The following is a 19,326-nucleotide window of genomic DNA, read 5'->3' on the forward strand; positions in this document are numbered from 1 at the left end:
GAAACTTTTAGAACCCAGCAAAGAAATCTCTATGAGAACGGAGAAAAAGTTGGCAGACAATTGGCCCTACGAACAAGACAAAGGGCCTCCCAAAATACAATCCCCTCTATTAGATCTAATGGTCAAGATTATACACAAACAAAATATATAGTTGATATATTACAACATTATTACCAGAGTCTATATCAGAATGACATTCCATATAACCTGGAGGAAATAAATTTTTGTGCAACTTTGCAACTCGCTCAGATAATAGATTAGATAATACCACTAAGAACAACTTGGAGGAAGAAATAACATTAACCAAGGTAGAACTTGCCCTTGCGGAACTTGCTTTGGGGAAAGCAGCAGGCCCCGACAAACCGCCATTGGAGCTATACAGTCTTAGGCAAAACAATATTACCACTTTTATTAGATTTATTTCTTGGTATTCAGTGGAATGGAAGCACGCCTGTATCTTGGCAGGATACCAACATCATCATCTTCCCCAAAAAGGGCAAACCAACAGACTCTCCATCCTCTTACCGCCCAATTTCACTGATTAATTCAGATTCGAAATTATATGCAAAAATATTTGCCAATTGGTTAAGGAGGGTCATTGCGCATCTTGTCACCGCATGGCAACACGGTTTCATTCCAGGGAAGGGCACTACGGATCACATTCGCAGAGCAATAACACTATTCGATATTACCGCAACAACTGGTGGCCAGATGTCAATGATTCTTCTAGATGCCGAGAAGGCATTTGATAGAGTGTCATGGGAGTTTTTGTGGGCTATTTTAGAGCGATATAATTTTGGGCATGGTTTTATCAAATCAATTAAGGCTATGCATACTGATCCAAAGGCTAAGCTTCAGGTTATGGGGTGCGAGTCAAACACTATCAAAATCTCGAGTGGCACAAGGCAGGGATGTCCATGTTCCCCGATATTATTGGCCCTATACATCAATCCTCTGATACTTAAAATCTTAGAGAATAGTAGAATTACACCAGTGGTGACAGGACTATTTGAAACCAAAGTTTTAGCCTACGCTGATGACGTGGCTGTTGTAACACCTGATCCCGAGACAGCCATACCTGAGATAGAGGTAATCACACAGCAGTTTGGTGTTTATTCGGGATATTCCCTGAATAAAAATAAAACTATTATACTATGTACAGAAAATACACAGTTTATAGATACCAGACGGACCGAATTAGCAACTTACTTAGGGGTCCGCATATCTACTACAGTACAAAAAATTTCCAAAGCTAATTATGAACCCCTGATTGATTTAATTAAACAAGATTTAACAAGAGTGAATAGCCTGCAGCTGTCTATCATAGGGAGAGGTAACTTTATTAAAATGACTGTCTTTCCTAAAATACTGTATTTGTTTCGTGCAATTCCCCTGTTAGTTGAAGACAAATTTATTAAAATTTTGGACTCAGTTTTCTAAATTTGTCTGGCAAAACGGCAAGATTAGAAGATCGCTTAAATATCTGTCTCTTCCACCTGATAGAGGGGGGCTCGCAATCCCACAGCTACTTTTATATTTCTGGGCTGCCTTTCTCCAACAATTCGCCCCATTGGTTAACCCAATTGCTAGTAGGGAAGAGTCCGATATACCATCTATATATGAACTAGCCCTCGGTCATAGTACTAGAGGATTATTCTTGAGACAACTTGAGCCTAGGTATTATAAGAAGGTTAAGTTCAAAACTGTTACTGGGGCATGGAAAGTTTGGCGTAAAATTACAAAATATATGAATATTCCTAGACTAAGTCGATATACTCCACTCTGGCACTCTTGTTTATTACCGCAAAGCATGAATGATTCTGTCTCGGCCAGGTGGGAGAGACAGGGAATAATTTCCCTTTTTGATTTTTTTACCAATTTAACATACCCGAGACTGATTATCTAAAATACCTTCAAATAAGATCAAATATAAATTCTCAGCTATCTAGTATAAGTTGGATCAGAAGCTCTCTCATCGAAGCTACCTTCAGGCCTTCTTCTAGAATTGGCACAATCTATACGCTCCTCCATGAGAACTCACCAGATGATATAGTACAGACTGAACTATTATGGATGAATAGGCTTGATAACTCAGACATAGACATTGACAAGGTCCTGGCTATGTCTTCACAACTATTACTTTCCACTAATCTAAATGCACAACTGTACAAAACCATTTATAACCTCTACTTTACCCCAGCTAAATTATATTTATGGGGTAGAAGAAGCAATGATCAATGCCCAAGGTGTAATCTGGGACCCGCTACGCTAACACATATGTTTTATTACTGTGATAAGCTGACACAATTAAAAAAAATGATATGGGAATTCTGGGAGGAGATCTTTGGGTGTAAATTGCCAGAGTCACCTACCATCTGTATGCTTGGGTATGATGGCACGCTAAAACTGAAACCTAGTGAGGAAGCTATTCTTTTGATTGGAACTGCGATATACAGAATTATTCTTGCAGCATTATGGAAAAACCAGGATGCCCCTAGCTTTCAAATGTGGCTATCCAGATTTTTGTCCATACATAATTACGAGCTAGCAATTTATGCCACTAGGGGGTTTAAGTCCAAAAAACGAGGCGATAAGATCTGGACCCCTATCACAGCTTGGGTTACTGCAGCTGTTTCAAATTAATGTATAAAACCTTTGTTAATATGTTTTTTACATTTTCTTTTATTATAATAGCCGCTATAGCTTTATTTGGTCTCTGTATGAACCCTTATGTTTGTATTTCTTGACTCTACGTGTTTTTAACGCATTATCTGGCTTTTGTATTTGTCATCATAACATTTATCTTTCGTGTGGTAAGACCTTATGTTTGTGGGTTTTTTTTTGTTTTTTGTAGTGATTTTATTTTTTGGAGTTGTCTAAAATAAATTTAAAAAAAAAAAGACCGAACAGAAATTGCAGCTGGTGTCACTGTGCTCTGGGAAGAGGAAAAAATTACAGATTGTGTGAGATCAACCCAGGGGTAATGTGAGTGAAACTGAAGACAACTCTTGAAGGGCGCCATTTGTATCACTCACTACAAGTCTTCAGCCTTCAGTTTTTGATAGGGAAGATGTGGGGACCCGAAGGAATGAGACACCCTGAGGGCTGACTAGCCTGGTCTTCATCGATGATGTTCAGAGCGATGGATGAGGAAGAGAAAAGATGGAATGGAGCCGGTGCTCATGTGTATTTACTACCAGAGGAGCAGTCACCAACACCTCATGACTCTAAAGACTTTGAAGAAAAACAAGTTGCAACAGTCTGAGCCCAAAACAACATGGCAGGAGAATGCAAAGCATGTGTATATACAGCCACACATGCTACAAACGTTTACTGCCTATGCTGAAGAGAATTGAAAGAAAGTGATTATGCATATGCATGCATGCTTCATCACGCTTGCGCATGTATGCATGATGATGTTACAGTGGACCCCCACAGTCATGACGTATATACAGGTTCATGCATCACTAAGCATGTGTTGCGGTTGCCATTTTTTAAAATGTACTGTTCCACAATGGAGTTCACCAATCTTGTAGTGGAAATCAAAAAAAATATATAAATAAAATGTGCATGAAAGCACATTTTCAAAAAGGAGAAACCCAATAGCAAATTGTAGCTGCAAGGCTCTCCTAAAAACATTCAAAAGGTGAAACAAATGGGACAGGCATGCGGGTGGAAGCCATTAAGTAAACACTTCTAAGAAAAGTAAATTAGGCGTATTGAAAAAAAATAACAAGTATGTGGGCAGTGAGGGATGAGACATACAACAGATGAGCTGAAGTGGGAAAGCAACATTGAAAGAATAGGGGGAAGCAGCACGCCGTGAAGAAGGGAGGAAGAGCAAGAAAGAACATGCACTCTTTTTTTTTGTTTGAATACGTTTTATTTAATTTTTTTCCCCGTTATGTTCCACAAGAATACAGCATCATGAAAAATAACATGCATCATAAACAGTTGACCTTGCAGTGAACCATCATTCTACATAAGACAATCTGTATAGCGACTGGGTAGCCTATATCAGGCGTTCGTTTGTGGGTGCCGTGGGCGCAGCTGTAAACTGGGTCTCGGGAGATTGTACAAGTCCCGTGGGATAACAGTGTGCGTGTATTTGGCTTGGTTCCCTTGTTCCCTTTGTGCAGAGTCTTAACGGATCAAACAGTTCGGGCAAGCGTGCAGATATTATGAACAGAAAAACTCAACTATTAACAATCAAAAGCAAAACAAAGAGCAGCAGCATACATCGGCTCTCAGGTGTGTGTGTCGTACCCTGTCTCTTTCCACCCCCATCCCCCCTCCCCCCAGCCTCACCCCCTCAGGGTCTGCTCTTGCATCAATCCTCCGTGCTATAGCGTATCTTTATAGTCAGGTGGTCTGCAGACTCCTACTCATCACCGCAGGCACTTGCAGTCAGGGCCCCACTCCCCCTTGTCAGGGTGTCTACTCCACTCCTCGGTTGGCCCCCCAGGTCCTCCCCCCCCAAAACGCGTCAGGGCCTGGAGCATTTCCTCCCAGCGCCCTGCGATGGGCGTCTTTCGTAACCCCAGTGTCTCCTACCGCCTAATGGCAATTCCCTCTGCCGTAGCCCATGCTATGAGTGAATGTCTCCCTGCCCATGTGTGTGGTGGGTCTTGTGCCTTCCATTTCCTGGTGAGAAGCCTCTTGGCCACCACCAGCCCGAGGTCTAGGAAGCGAGAGGATGCCGTCATGGACTTAGATCTATGGAAATTATGCAATAAATAAACTGGCCATTCAAAGGGTAGGACTCGGCTTGTACAGGTGTGCAGCGCAGCGCCTAAAGTTTGCCAATAATCGCGCAGCCTGTGACAACCCCAGAACATGTGTATCATACCCGCCCCCCCCTCCGTACATCGGGGGCACAGCGCATCTGTGCGGTGAAAGTATCCGTTTATCTTTTCAGGCGTGAGGTATGCCCTGTGCACAATAAATAGTTGTATTTGCCTGAAGCGCATGTTCCTAGGAATATGTGTTGGGCTTTTTAGCATCTTTTCCCATTCCCTGTCCTCCATCGGTCGATTCAGATCTGCCTCCCACTTGTGGTGCAGTGGGTCTAGAGTCACCGCCGCATGCACCAGAAGAGACGCTGCAAACCAGCAGATCAGGTGCCTGCCCCGTCCCATAACATGAAGGTATTGAATGTTGAGGTGCTGTGCTGGTTCTTCTTGCAGTTCCCCCATTTAGAGGACAGTGTTGCGATGAAAGTGCAGGGTCATAGAAATTGTCCCGGTGAGAGCCCCAATTCATCCACCAGAGATTTGTAGGATGCAAACCTGCCATCGCGATACGGATCTCCCAGTGTGTGTACGTCAGCTTCATGCCAGTCAGCGAGCTCGAGTGTTGTCAGCACCCCGGGCCCACTAGGGGAGCCCGCTAGTGGTATGGCCAGCGCATAAGGGATCACCGACTTAGTAAGGTACAGGCAGCGACGATCGCATCTATAAGCCACCGCTAGGAGGAGAGGGGTAGGCACCGGGGCCTTGGAGGCCGGGTGGAAAAGTCTGGTGATGGACGCAAGGGAGTGTGGGGGGATTCTAGTTGCAGTCTCTTCACGTCCTCTATCAGCGAGCCAACGGGCTATCCACTGCAATTGTGCAGCCAAGTAGTAGTGTTCAAAACAGGGCGCAGCTAGTCCTCCCTGATCAGTGGGCAAGTATAGCTTTGCCAGTGCTAGCCTGTGACGCGTATTGCCCCATAGGAAGTCCCGTAGTAACTTAGTGAATGTAGCAAAGAAGGATGCTGGGATATATAGGGGCAGGTTAACAAAGTAGTACAGTAGTCGGGGTAAGACCACCATCTTAGATAGCGCCACCCTGCCTGTGACTGTCAGGGGTAGCGTGCTCCAAAAATTCATTTGCGACTTCATTGCCGTCACTGCCCGTCCCAGGTTACCATCGAAGAGATCCGCCGGTTGACGGTAGAGCTGGATACCGAGGTAGCGGAATGTGTCTGCACTCCACCGCACCCTCATGCCCTCTAAAACATAGCCGAGATCACGTGTGTCTCCTCCAAAAGGGTAGAGGCAGAACTTGTGGACGTTCACTCGCAGGCCTGAGTGAGCGGCAAAATCACGCAGCGTGTGCTCCAACTGGATCGGTATATTGCCCACGTCACTCACAAAGACAAGGAGATCATCCACGTATAATGACACCTGGTGGATCGCGTCTCCCAGTGGTATGCTGTCCCCTAGCGTCACCCGTATAGCCGCTGCCAGGGGTTCGATGGCGAGGGCAAAGAGGAGAGGAGAGGCGACAGCGGACACCCTTGTCTTGTGCCCATACGGATAGGGATGGCGTCGGATATATGTCCCAACCGCACTCTGACCGTGGGGTTTTTGTACAGTAAGTTGACCATCTGGAGAGGAACCCCAAGTCCAGATCGTACCGTAAGAGAACCGCTGCCAGGTAACTCCACTCTAGGCAGTCGAAGGCCTTTTGAAGGCCGAGCACCAGGCCTCCCGCCCTAGGCTAGTCCCTCACCCAGTCTGTGGCCACTCGAAAGAATCTCCTCAGATTCAGCGAAGTGCTACACTTGGGCACAAATCCGTTCTGGTCAGCATGAACCAGCCCAGGGACCACTGGCGTCAGCCGCTCCGCCAGCACTTTAGCGAGTATTTTATAGTCCACGTTTAGGAGCGCCAATGGTCTGTATGACCCTAAACTTTCCGGGTCTCTGCCTGGTTTCAACAGCGACACCAGATAGGCCTCCCGCATCGATGGGGGAAGTGTGCCCTCCTCCAGAGCCGTGGAGTACAGGGTATGTAAGTGACACATCAGAGGCTCCCGGTAGGCCTTGTAGTATTCCGACCGGCAGGCCATCCGGGCCTGGTGCCCTCCCAGAGGCCATCGACCCTATGGCATCGCTTATTTCCTCTAGGGTGAGGGGACCGTTAAGTGCCTCCTGGTGCTCCATCGTAGTTTTGGGCAATTGGAGCGGTTTAAGGAACCTCTCAAGGTCAGAGCTGGAGCATTGTACTTTGGATTGATAGAGCTGGGAATAACGATCCAACATTACTTTGTGTATTTCCCTCTGTGTAAACACAAGGTTCCCCTCCATTGTGCGTTTTGCTCCTATAGGGGTGTGCCTATCTTCTTGTTTCAGCAGCCAGGCCAACAGACGCCCTGCCCTGTCCCCTGTGGCGTGGGTACGGGCCGTATGAGCGGTGTAGTTGTGGCACCGTAGTTTTTCTATGAGTACTGCGTGTTGCGCCCTAAGGTTTCCTAGCTGGGCAGATTGTACGCCTCCACCCTCTCCCCCCTGATCATATTGTAAAAGCAGTGTTTCAATCTGGCGGAGCGATAGCAACAGCTGCCTGTGGATGTTCCATGTGGCGCCCAGGCAATGTCCCCTAACAGCTACTTTGTGAGCATCCCATTCCACTAGTCTAGAGCTCGCCGACTCCTTGTTGAGTTCAAAGTAGTCGAGAACCATTCTTTCAAGGAAAGTGCTGAACTCTGGGTCTTCCAGCGCAGTTGTTTGAAGACGCCAAGTGGGTATGGGGGGGTCTGTCGGGCTCCCAATTCAACCAAAGTGTCATGGGATTGTGGTCGGCGTGTGTCCGTCCTAGGTATTCCGCCTTCTCAACGAGCGGAAGCAGTGATTGGGACCCCACTAACCAGTCGAGACACATGTAAGTCGTGCACCGCCGAGTAATAAGAGTATATACGGTCTGTAGGGTGAAGTACTCGCCACAAATCCAGTAACGCCCACTGCGTCAGCCAGTCATAAAGCGCCCGCGCATTCGAACCAACCGTCGTCGCTCAGAGGGGTGGGAATGATCTATCCAAGTGTACATCGAGTACCGAGTTATAGTCCCCACCCAACAGCCAGGGGAGTCCAACATAGGGGGTCAGGGAAGCAGATAGTTGTGCCAGGAACGTGAGTTGGTCCTTATTTGGGGCATACATGGAACCAAGCAGTATTTGTTGGCCATTGAGTGCTCCCTGCACGAAAGTAAATCGGCCTTCTGGGTCTACAACCGATTCTGTGCAAAGAAAGGGAGTACCCGCTCTCACCCAAATCAGTGTACCCCTCGCATGTGCCGAGTATGTTGTGCCGTATATTTGTCCCCTCCAGCGTTTACGCAGACTGTAACTCCTCTCTGGTCATGTGTGTTTCCTGCAGGAGGGCGATTGCAGCAGAATGTCTCTGAAGGTACGCAAAAATGGAGTAGCGTCGAGTAGGCATGTACATACCCCGTATGTTCCATGTGACTGTGGCCGCATGTGTCATTGGTGTTGGAATTTAGGTGACGAGAGCGCTAGGGGTCAGGGGCACCACGAGGTGTGGAAGCCAGTGGTATATGTGAGCGTGCCGATGTGCTGCAATAAAATCAACATCAATAAGAATACTGCAAACAACAACATCATAACATCTGGGGCAGGCATTGCGAGATGCCTGTCCAAACCTCATACACAAATGAGCGATATAAACTAGGCCAACGTGTTGCCTATGGGGTGCGTGTACTAGTGCTGTTGTAAAATGTCCACCCCCTCAGTTCCAGCGTGTCAGTTGCGCCAGTTACTTAGCCTGGGATGTTGTTGCATGGGTCCCGTACGTTACAGGCTTGACCATCGAGGCCGGGCGGGAGCATATTGACCCACAGTCTGTGTGCCACAAACTATAGCAGGAGCCCCGTTACTGCCCCTGCGCATTGCACGATACGTGACCCAGCCTGTCTAGTTTTCCCAGACTGACTAATGATGTCTTAGACAGCAACAGACATAGTCCTACTTGAGTGAGTTTCTCATGCCGCCGGTTTCCAAATCTGTCATGCTTCATATGATACTGTCAGCAGTTTGTGGAGTGATCACTGGCAGGTTAAATTCTTTGGAGATCTCCTTGGACGGGGATGAGGAGCCGCTGGTCACCAGTATCTCCCGAGTGGAGATGCCTGGTCTGTCCGTGGACGGTGGAGTCCCCAGGGTCGTGACCGCCGCCAACACATCTTGCCGTTCCTTCCTCATCTTCTCTGGGCTGGGCACCACAGCCGACAACTTCGCGCTTCTTGGCGGTCCATGTTTTCGCCATCTCTGGGACCTGTTATTCACGGAGTCACCCCCTTCCGGAGCCGGGGGCCTGGTTCCTGTCCACAGACCGGATTCCTCCAGCCAGTCCCACGCATCTGCCGGGGTGTCAAAAAAGCGAGTCCCTTCTTTCGTGACCACTCGCAGGCGGGCCGGGAATAGTAGTGAATATGGCAACTCCAGAGATCGAAGTTGGTGCTTCACCGCTGTGTAATTGCTCCTGCGTTTCTGTACTGAGGCTGTGTAGTCCGGGAAGAGCATGACCTGGTTGCCGCTCATTTGGATGCCATTCAACTTGCACGTTTCACGGAGGACCGCGTCTCTATCTCTGTAATTGAGCAATTTGAAGATGAATGGACATGGTCTAGCTCCTGGTTTAGGCCTCTGCGCAGGCATGCGGTGGGCTCTCTCGACCGCGAATTGCGCTGATAGAGATCCCTGGGGTAGAAGCTCACGTAGCCATTTTTCCGTGAATGCATGCGGGTGTCTCCCTTCCTCGCCCTCTGGCAGACCCACCACACGAACGTTGTTGCGTCGGGAGCGTCCCTCTGCATCCTCTGCCCGGCCCTCGAGTTCATTCACGCAGTCTATCAGGTCTTATAGTGCAGCTGCGTGGTTCCGCGTTATGGGCTGCAGTTCTGTCAGTGCTTGGTCTTGTGTGGCAACTTTGTCCGCCAGCTTGAGGTGATCTGCATGGAGTAGGGTGAAGTCCGAGGTGACCTGGTCTATCCTGGTTTCTAAGGATGTCCTTGTGTGGTCCAGCAAGGTCCCGAGTTTTTCCACCGCCGCTAGTACCGAGTCCATTTTGGCCTCTAGTGTCGCGGTTGGCGTCACCGCCCCTCCTCCCGCAGGCATGTTGGCAAAGTCCGTGCAAGACGTGCTCTGGGTCTCCCTCTGAAGGTTGGCTCTGATCCGGCCCATCACCAGTTGTTGCGCCGTGGGCATTGGGGGCACGTGTCCGATGTATCAGCGTGTGGGCGAGCGACACAGCCACTCAGCGGTGGGGTCCGAATTCTAACTTCCGATGAGGGCCTTCTGTATTCTATGTCTTCGTTGGTCACCGCTGCTGCAATGGCTCCGGTCGGTGCACTGCGTGCCGTCACCCCCAGCGTCGCCGGAGCACAGCGATGGGGCACTTGTGGACACCCCAGCCGGGGGCCCGACGCAGCCGCCACCACCACCACCACCACCTTTCGTCCACTGCCTCACTCCACCGCCCAGGGCCAACCTCCCCCCGCGGGGGGCCTACACGGTTCTGTCGTTCTGCAGCCACACACTCTTTGCCGCGACCGATGCACTTCAGGGGTCGTAGTGTACTGGGCTCCGAGCTCAACCCGTGTCGTTGATGCCTCCGAAGTCGTGCCGCACACGGGCGCACCTATCTCGCACCTTCTCCACCCCGCAGCGCAGGTGGCTCCACCGCACGGACCATGCACTCCTTGGAACTTCAACCCGCAGGTCGTCAGCCGTCACAAGTGGTGTTCCTGGAGGTTAGGAGGTTGTGGCCAGGTGATTAAAAGTAGGCAGAGCTGAGTCTGCAGGGGCTAGCAATAGGTATCCTGACTGCACCTCTTCGCCACGCCAGCAGCTATTCAGGGCCCCCGGATGCTCTTTTGCGAGTGCCACGCATCCGCTGACTTCTCTGGTGTGACCAGGGCTTCTGCTCCCCATGCTTACAGGGCTGATTGCCCATTCAACGCAGGGCCTCTCCTGGTATCCACTGGTTCGCTAGACCCAGGCTCCCCAGGTCCCTTGCCCGCTTCAGGTACCGTCTTCGCAGTCCCAGTGGGGGAGTTATGTTATGTTATGTTATGTTATATTAATTTATTTCTTCTATAGCGCTCGGCTACTCCGAGGAGCATCCCGGCGCTTTGATGAAGAATATCGGCAGGCAAAACAAGACATAACTAAAAAAGCAGACAGAAGAGAAGGATCAAGTTTATTTAGTAAAAAGTTTATTTAGTAAAAAGCCAAGTTTTAAGCTCTTTTCTAAAAGCAAGGAGACTGGGAGCCTGTCTGAGAGAAAGTGGTAGTTCATTCCACTCCTTCGGGGCTAGGTAGCGGAACGATCGACCTCCCATCCTTGCACGCCTGATAACCGGGACTGTCATTTTGAATAGACAAGATGATCTCAAAGACCTGCTGGGTACATATCGGGAGAGACGTTTCCTTATGTACTTGGGGCCAGATCCTTGTAAAGCTTTGAAGGCAAAAGTCAGGCACTTAAAAAGAATTCTTTTAGCGATCGGTAGCCAGTGTAAAGAATTCAGTAAAGCCGTGGCACCTGCTCTTCTCGGGAGCCCGTAAATAGCACGGGCTGCCGAGTTCTGGACCACTTGCAAACGGGTCAAAAGATATTTTGGTAGACCCAAGAAAAGGGCGTTTGCGTAGTCCAGTCGAGATCCGATCAAGGCCTGAACAATAATCTTCCTATGCTGGAAAGACACTAGAGGAAGAAACTTCCTCAGCATCCGTAAAATGCCAAAGCATTTACCTGAGAGGCACGAAACATGTGGCCCAAAGGACAATTCACTGTCCACAATCACTCCCAAATTTTTAGCCTTGAGAGACACGTTGTCAGGTGGAAACAGATCTTGTGGCCACCAAGCTTTCCAGTCTGGTTCACAGGTGCAACCAAAAAAGAGCATCTCCGACTTATCGGAATTGCACTTTAATCCATTACACCTGAACCACTCAAAAACCGCACCAAGGCAATCCCTGATCTGTACGCCGTCGAATGACCCGCCCCTATCACAAGTGAACAGGAGCTGGGTGTCATCGGCGTAAGATACGATCTGGGCGCCAAAAGACTCCAGGATCAGCGGTGGTGGCGATGTCAAACACACTTCTCTGTGCCCCCCGCACGTCTCAGGGGCCCCAGCTGGTTTCCCTCGCGCAGCCCCCACCTACAAGTGGTCTTCACAACAGCCAGTGTCTCATGTAGGTCCCGGCCCCAGTGTCTCGCCGCGAAGCTGCTCAGCACGTTGGGGCAGGGTGCTGGTTGTCACCGCTTCTCACTCCTGCGCCTTGTGGGGGTCTCGCGGGTCTCACTGCACTATTAGGCGCTCAGAGGCCGCCAGCACCCCACAGTTCTCTACTCACAGGGTGCTGCGGCAAACGCCGGTGGTGTTCTGCATCCCAGGTATCAGGGGGCCAGGATCGCGCGGGAGTCCCTGTTGCCGATTGCCGCCGAGGTGCCTCCTGCTCCCGTGGGAGGGGGGGGACGGGGGGTTTGTCGCTCACCGCGTCTGGTCGGCTGTCTCTGTCCCCCGCCTCCTCCTTATCTCGACTCGCTAGGTTACACCAGGGCTCTCCACATAGCTCCGGTCCACCAGGGATGGAAGGTCGTCTCCCGGGTGCGATCGCGCCGTTGGTTCCTTCACTGGGCGGCGGCGCGGGCGGCCATCTTCTTCCGCAAAATGTCCGCACTAAGCTTCCCCGTCAGCCAGGCCTCATACTCCGCTCCTGTGTCCTTGGTCTCCCGCTGGGTTAGATGGCACAACACCGGTCGTGAGGGATGCAGCACGCCATCCGGTGCCCAGATCTGGCCTCTAGGTACCCAGGCGGCGCTTATAGGAGAAACGTAGCGGATAATGGGGGATTAAGGGACGGAGGACTAGCAGATTGTGTCCGCCATGATGGCCGGCTAGCCACGCCCCCCAAGAACATGCACTCTCATGGAGTGTGAAATTAAAACAAAAAGGTAGCTCAAAGAATATAAGCAGCGAAAGGATACAATTTATCCAGTCAAAAACATGGTAAAGAAGCAATTCTCTCAGAGAGGAACAAACAGAAGAAGAGGTAATAAAGCCATGGAATAAGACGTGAGCGAATGAGAATGGCAAGAGAGCCAACCAATGATAAGCAGTGGGCAAACCACTGCAATTCTCGATGCTGTCGTCAACAAGTCTTCTGATGAGACAAGACAAGACCTAACAAGGATTGGTTTCTGAATAGAGGTATGTGCAAGAAACAAAATGTATGCGTGATGATACAGTATACTTTTGAGCTGTAAAATAACCCCTTGTGCTTTGCAAACCAAGCACTTTATTTGAGGGGGAAATGATACACCAAACAGTCGATAGCATTAAGTAAGAGAAATACTATTAGTGGAGTCAAAGCCTACACTCTATGTACATGTTAAATAGTGTGTAAACACAGGTCATAAGGGCAGCTGAGCTGTCAAGCCAGGCCTAAAAATAGGAGAATAAATGTAACTAGCATCTCAATCTAAAGTTGAATGCCATGTAATGAAGGTGCGTTAAGAATCTAGTCAGACAGTTGGAGGATTAGCTGGAAGAACATTTCAGCTGAGTCAGTGTTTAATCTAAATCCATACAATAGTGGCTTAGAGGCACAGTAGCTCCTGCCTCCCTCACACTCACCCGTTGTCAGCTGTGAAGAACACTAAAGTGTTGTCTTCCACCTTAAACTTCTGCAGAGTGTCTATCAACTTCCCGACTGAGCCATCGAACTCCATCAGGGCATCTCCGAAGGGGCCTCTTAAAGACTTTCCAGTGTACTCTGCACTTGCAAACTGGGGGTAGTGAGTGTGCTGGTAACAAGAAAAAAAAGAGAGCTGGATGACACCTCTGAGATAATGGAATCAGACAGGAAAGGACGTTTGAGCACAAAACACAAAGAATGTTGACAGTACTAGAGAACAAGCATTGGCATAGCCAATAGGTCTCGCATTTGGGAACTTCAACAGAAATACTTTATCTGCAGTCTAGGACACCTGTATTTTTACTGCATGTATTGAAATTAAATGATTTGCCCAAAAGCACACCCTATTGAGCAGCATTTGAGAATGGAACCTGGTGTCTGAGCTGGTATAGTTAGAAGTTTTGTCCTTGAAAGCATATTCACTTCCCATTAACACAAGTTGTGCGCTGCCTGTTAGGCAGGCTAAAAAAAGAAGTATGTTGTCTGAAGCTGCTGCATAATAAAAGCCTCGGCAGTTACAAGGTTACAAATTAAGCATTGGGAATGCGACTGGAGCCGGAAGTTTTGTCCTTTACAGTAACATTCTCTTCATATTTACACGGATTGTGCGCCGTGTTTTAATAGTGAAATCAATATTGAATGTAGGTTGCCGTGCTTTATATTATGTAGTGGTGTTCTAAACATAGGGAAAGTGCAGTGCTAAATACGAGCTGGTGGTTTCTGGTGCTCAACAGCAGCACCTAATAATCAACAGAAATACTTTATCTGCAGTCCCGGCCACCTGTATTTTTACTGCGTGTAGGGAAATTAAATGCGTTCTCTAAAATCAAACTCTATTGACCAACATTTAAGAATGGAACCTGGTTTCCGAGCTCGTACAGTTAGAAGTTTTGACCTTGAAAGCACATTCACTTCCCATTAACACAAGTTGTGTGCTGCCTGTTGGGCAGGGTAAAAAAAGAAGTATGTGGTCTGAAGCTGCTGCCTAGTAAAAGCCCCAGGCAGTTGTAATGTTACAAATTAAGCATTGGGAGTGCGACTATAACCAGAAGTTTTGTCCTTTAAAGCACATTCCCTTCATATTTACATGAGTTGTGCGCTGCCTGTTAGGCAGGCTAGACAAGCGCTGTCGAAAACAAAAGTGAAAGCGACCGTGCTGGTTTAAAGAGTAACATGATCCAGGAATGCAGCTGTCACCCGGCGCGATGCTGCTCGCTCTCGAGACCCAAAGGGCATGGGAGTGAATATTTAGAGAAAAGGCGGGACATGCACCTGCCTTTGGCCATTTGCGTGCTTTCATTTTTGAAAGCCACACGCAAAGGCCCAAAGAATGTGACAACTACACGCACAAGCTTTAAGAAAGTCTGGAGTGTTTCCAAGAGACCCTCTCCTAGAGCACCGCATGCGCGCTGCGCTAGGCTCGCCCTAAAAAGGAAGGAAGGAACAAAAGAAAAGTAGGGAAAAACGAGGACAAAGATGAGAAGGAGAAGCAAACAAGTCGAGAAAAAAATTAGGGACTGTACAGAACCGAAGGCAAGAAAGAAAAGTACAACTGAAGGAGGAGTAACAGTTGGGAAAGAGAAGGAGAAAAAACTAAAAAAACAAGCATTGGCATAGCCAATAGGTCTCGCATTTGAAAACTTCAACAGAAATACTTTACCTGCAGTCCAGGACACCTGTATTTTTACTGCGTGTAGGGAAATTAAATGCTTTGTCCAAAATCACACCCTATTGAGCAACATTTGAGAAGAGAACCTAATTTCGAGCTCGTACAGTTAGAAGTTTTGCCCTTGAAAGCACATTCACTTCATATTTACACCAATTGTGCGCTGCCTGTTAGGCAGGCAAAAAAAAAAAAAATATATATATATATATATATATTGTTTAAAACTGCTGCGTAATGACAGCCCCAGCAGTTGCTTGGTTACAAATTAACCATTGGAAGTGCAACTAGAGGCATGCCACTATTCTATTTCTGTTTTTGCCAACTAACATTAAAATGTGTTCAGTGTACTTACAGCAATGTATGTGCCTATTAAAAACAAAAACCATACAGGTAGAACAAATTTGGAGCTGGACTCCTATTTTAACTAAAAGTGCTTCAGAAGGCGATCACACAGAATGTGATAAAAACAGAAGTAAAAGAGAAAGTTATCTGTGTGAATATAAAAAAACAAAAATCACAGAATAAAATGCGCTATAATACAGTTAAAAGGCACAGATTTAGAAAAAACATGTGTGCACTTTCGAGCCCTAATTAGCATATAAATGAAATACGACAAACAGGAACTGCATAGATTATAAATTAGTGAAACTAAGATATAATCTAGGTTACCGTGTTTTAATAGCGAAACCAATCATGATTGTAGGTTATCGTGCTTTATATTATATAGTAGTGTTTTAAACATAGGGAGAGTGTAGTTCTAAATATGAGCTGGTGGTTTCTGGTGCTCAAACACCACCACCTAATAATCAACAGAAATACTTTATCTGCAGTCCAGGACACCTGTATATTTACTGCGTGTAGGGAAATTAAATGCTTTGTCCAAAATCACACCCTATTGAGCAACAGTTGAGAATGGAACTTGGTTTCCGAGCTCGTACAGTTAGAATTTTCATCCTTGAAAGCACATTCTCTCCCCATTAACACAAGTTGTGGGCTGCCTGTTAAGGAGGCTAAAAAAACAAGTATGTTGTCTCAAGCTGCTGCCTAATTAAAGCCCCAGCAGTTGTAAGGTTACAAATTAAGCATTGGGAGTGAGACTGTAGCCAGAAATGTTGTCCTTTAAAGCACATTCCCTTCATATTCACAGGGGCTGTGTGCTGCCTGTTAGGCAGGCTAAAAAAAGAAGTATGTTGTCTGAAGCTGCGGCCTAATAAAAGCCCCAGCAGTTGCAAGGTTACAAATTAAGCATTGGGAGTGCGACTGAAGCCAGAAGTTGTGTCCTTTACAGTAACATTCCCTTCATATTTACATGGGTTGTGCACCGTGTTTTAATAGTGAAACCAATATTGAATGTAGGTTGCCGTGCTTTATATTATGTGGTGGTGTTTTAAACATAGGGAAAGTGCAGTGCTAAATATGAGCTGGTGGTTTCTGGTGCTTAACAGCAGCACCTAATAATCAACAGAAATTAAATACTTGGCCCAATATCAAACCCTATTGAGCAACATTTGAGAATGGAACCTGGTTTCCAAGCTCGTACAGTTAGAAGTTTTGTCCTTGAAACCACATTCCCTTCCCATTAACACAAGTTGTGTGCTGCCTGTTAGGCAGGGTAAAAAACAGAAGTATGTTGTCTGAAGCTGCTGCCTAATAAAAGCCCCGGCAGTTGTAAGGTTACAAATTAAGCATTGGGAGTGCGACTGGAGCCAGATGTTTTGTCCTATGAAGCACATTCCCTTCATATCTACATGAGTTGTGCGCTGCCTGTCAGGCAGGCTAAACAAGCGCGGTCACGAAAGTGACCGTGCTGGGTTAATGAGTAACATGATCCAGGAATGCAGCTGGCACCAGGCGCGCTGCTGCTCGCTCCCGAGACCCAAAGGTCATGGGAGTAAACATTTAGAGAAAAGGCGGGACATGTACCCACCTTTAGCCATTTGAGTCATTTTATTTATGAATGCCACACGCAAAGGCCAATAGAATGTGACAACCACACGCAAGAGCTTCAATAAAGTATGGAGTGACTCCAAGAGGCCCTGTCCTAGAGCAGCCATGCGCGCTGCGCTAGGCTCGACTCAAAAAAGAGGACAGCAAAAGAAACAAAGTCGGGTGGCAGAGAGAACCACAAAGGAGGAGGGAGAGCAACAATGGAAAATGAACAAAACAAAAATAAAGAAGGGGAGGTGGACAAGCACAGAGAGAAAAGGTCAACACAAATACAGCAGAAAGATACGAATCAAAATAGAAATGCGAGATATATAAATGGGATGAGAACGGGAATGTGAAGAAAAGAAGAATAAAGATAGAAGGGATAAAAAATTAAGCAGAAAGATGAACGGTAGTGAGAAAAAGACCAAAATAAAGGAGGAGGGAGAGATAAAAAATTTGAGAGGCTATCAAGCAAAGGGAAAATAGAACTGTAGGAGGGAGAAAAAGTTATGTGTAAAAACATAAGTCAAAGCAGTGGAGAGAACAAACAGTGGAGAGGCACAAAAGGGAAAAAGAGACAAGGGGGAGAGAGAGAGAATGAAAGAGAGCAACAACGGCACATAAGAGACCGAAAAAGTCAGGATTCAACACAAAGAAGCGGAACATAATAAAATAAAGGATTAAAGGGGAGGGACAAAAAAAATTAGACGGGAGAAGGAAAAACGAAAAATAAAATAAAAAGGGGACTAGAACATACAGGCAATTTAAATGCCACTCGATTGGTGTTGGGTACCCTTGCAATCAGGAGAGTGGCGAGAAGGATATAGAAAACAGCAGAGATATAAGAGGGAAAACTGAATTAACAAGAGAGGAAGGCAAGTGAGAGATAAATATGAGAGAATATTGATCCCCTTGAAGCATGCCCAAGTCATACTTAAGGGGCTACTGCCCCTTCTAGAAAGGTGTGGGGAGAGTAATAAATCTCAGAGCAGAGGCCAGGCATTTTTACCTGTAGCCTTAGATTGGAAGCAGCCTGCTGAACATTCCTGTAAAATTAAGTAGTTTCCCATCACTGTGTACCCCCAACATTGGATGCAGTGTGCTGTGTATGGCATGTTAAGTGAAAGCTGTGTGACTGGGAGGATGAATGATGTGATATTGAGGACACGGAGTGTCTGAACAAAATGGTGGGTGCTGTTCACGTTGTCTTTCTTCATCATGGGGAGCCGACAACTTACGAGGTCATGCCCAAGCAGCTTCTGCCCAGAGAAGCTGGGTTGCATGAAATGTCATGCTATTGACGATTTGCTGCTCAATTTATTTGTCACCCTCTAAATAGACTCCCATTCTTGCATACATTCCTCTTTTGCTAACCCTGCTAATTTAACTTAGAAACTGTGTGGTCTAATCCTCTATCATTTTAAAACATCACCATTAACCTGGGTGAGAGCCCTGCTCACTATAGGTAATGATTTATCGGTTAGTGGGTTTCTGTGCTATTTTTGGTGCAATCTCTGGCACTTAGTCTCAAACCCAGTAAGATGTCTAGTCTTGCACTTGTTGTCTGAAAATCTAAGACAGACATACAATAGCCAACTTTATGCATTGCATCATCCAGTCTCAGAATCCTGCACCTATGAATAAAGGTATTAAAAACAGCCCATGATATACCAAGAGTTCAAGAAGACAGTCAAGGACATCAGGACCCTGCCCAGAGGATAACATTTGCCATGGGCACGTTATTTTATTATTATTTTTCATTGTTTCCAAAAATTATTCAACATCTTTAAGAAATTCAAAACTGTTATAAATACTATACACATTTAACAGCTGTAAGCTCAGGCACCTGTACATAATGGTATCTGTGTTTGTTTGTCTCATCCTTCCTCTGCAGTCAACACAATCTTTCAGCAGCTTTTAATTCTGTCAATGCAGCTGCCATATCAAATAGGAAGTGTAATCTCATGCGACAACACAAAGTTGCATCTCGTCTATTAAAAAGTGTTACTTTCATACGAGTGTCATCCTATACAGTTATACTAATCGAAGTAAAGATGATTGTCGCATTATCCCAAGCATGAGAGCATGTAAATAAAACATGCCACATATATAACTCGAAAACAGATGTCTTTATTCTTCAGCATACAATCACACAACTTTTAACACCTTAACACCTCCCAGCAGCTTACGTTAATTCCGGTTTGAAGTCCTCTCAGACCCACAAAGGTCCTAATACTCATAACA

At 46.8% G+C, this 19,326-nt stretch overlaps 1 protein-coding gene across 2 annotated transcripts in view; it reads right to left on the minus strand.

Moving 5' to 3' along the window:
- The window catches only part of ARSA (arylsulfatase A), a 238,674-nt gene that overhangs the window by 118,754 nt on the left and 100,594 nt on the right, over positions 1-19,326 (minus strand). For both annotated transcript variants that reach the window (XM_085653771.1, XM_085653772.1), the window contains exon 5: positions 13,427-13,596. In XM_085653771.1, coding sequence (XP_085509897.1) covers positions 13,427-13,596 — 170 coding nt within the window. The remainder of the gene's footprint in view (positions 1-13,426; positions 13,597-19,326) is intronic.

This window comes from Triturus cristatus, chromosome 4_1 (genome assembly GCF_964204655.1).
Source record: "Triturus cristatus chromosome 4_1, aTriCri1.1, whole genome shotgun sequence".
NCBI lineage: Eukaryota > Metazoa > Chordata > Amphibia > Caudata > Salamandridae > Triturus > Triturus cristatus.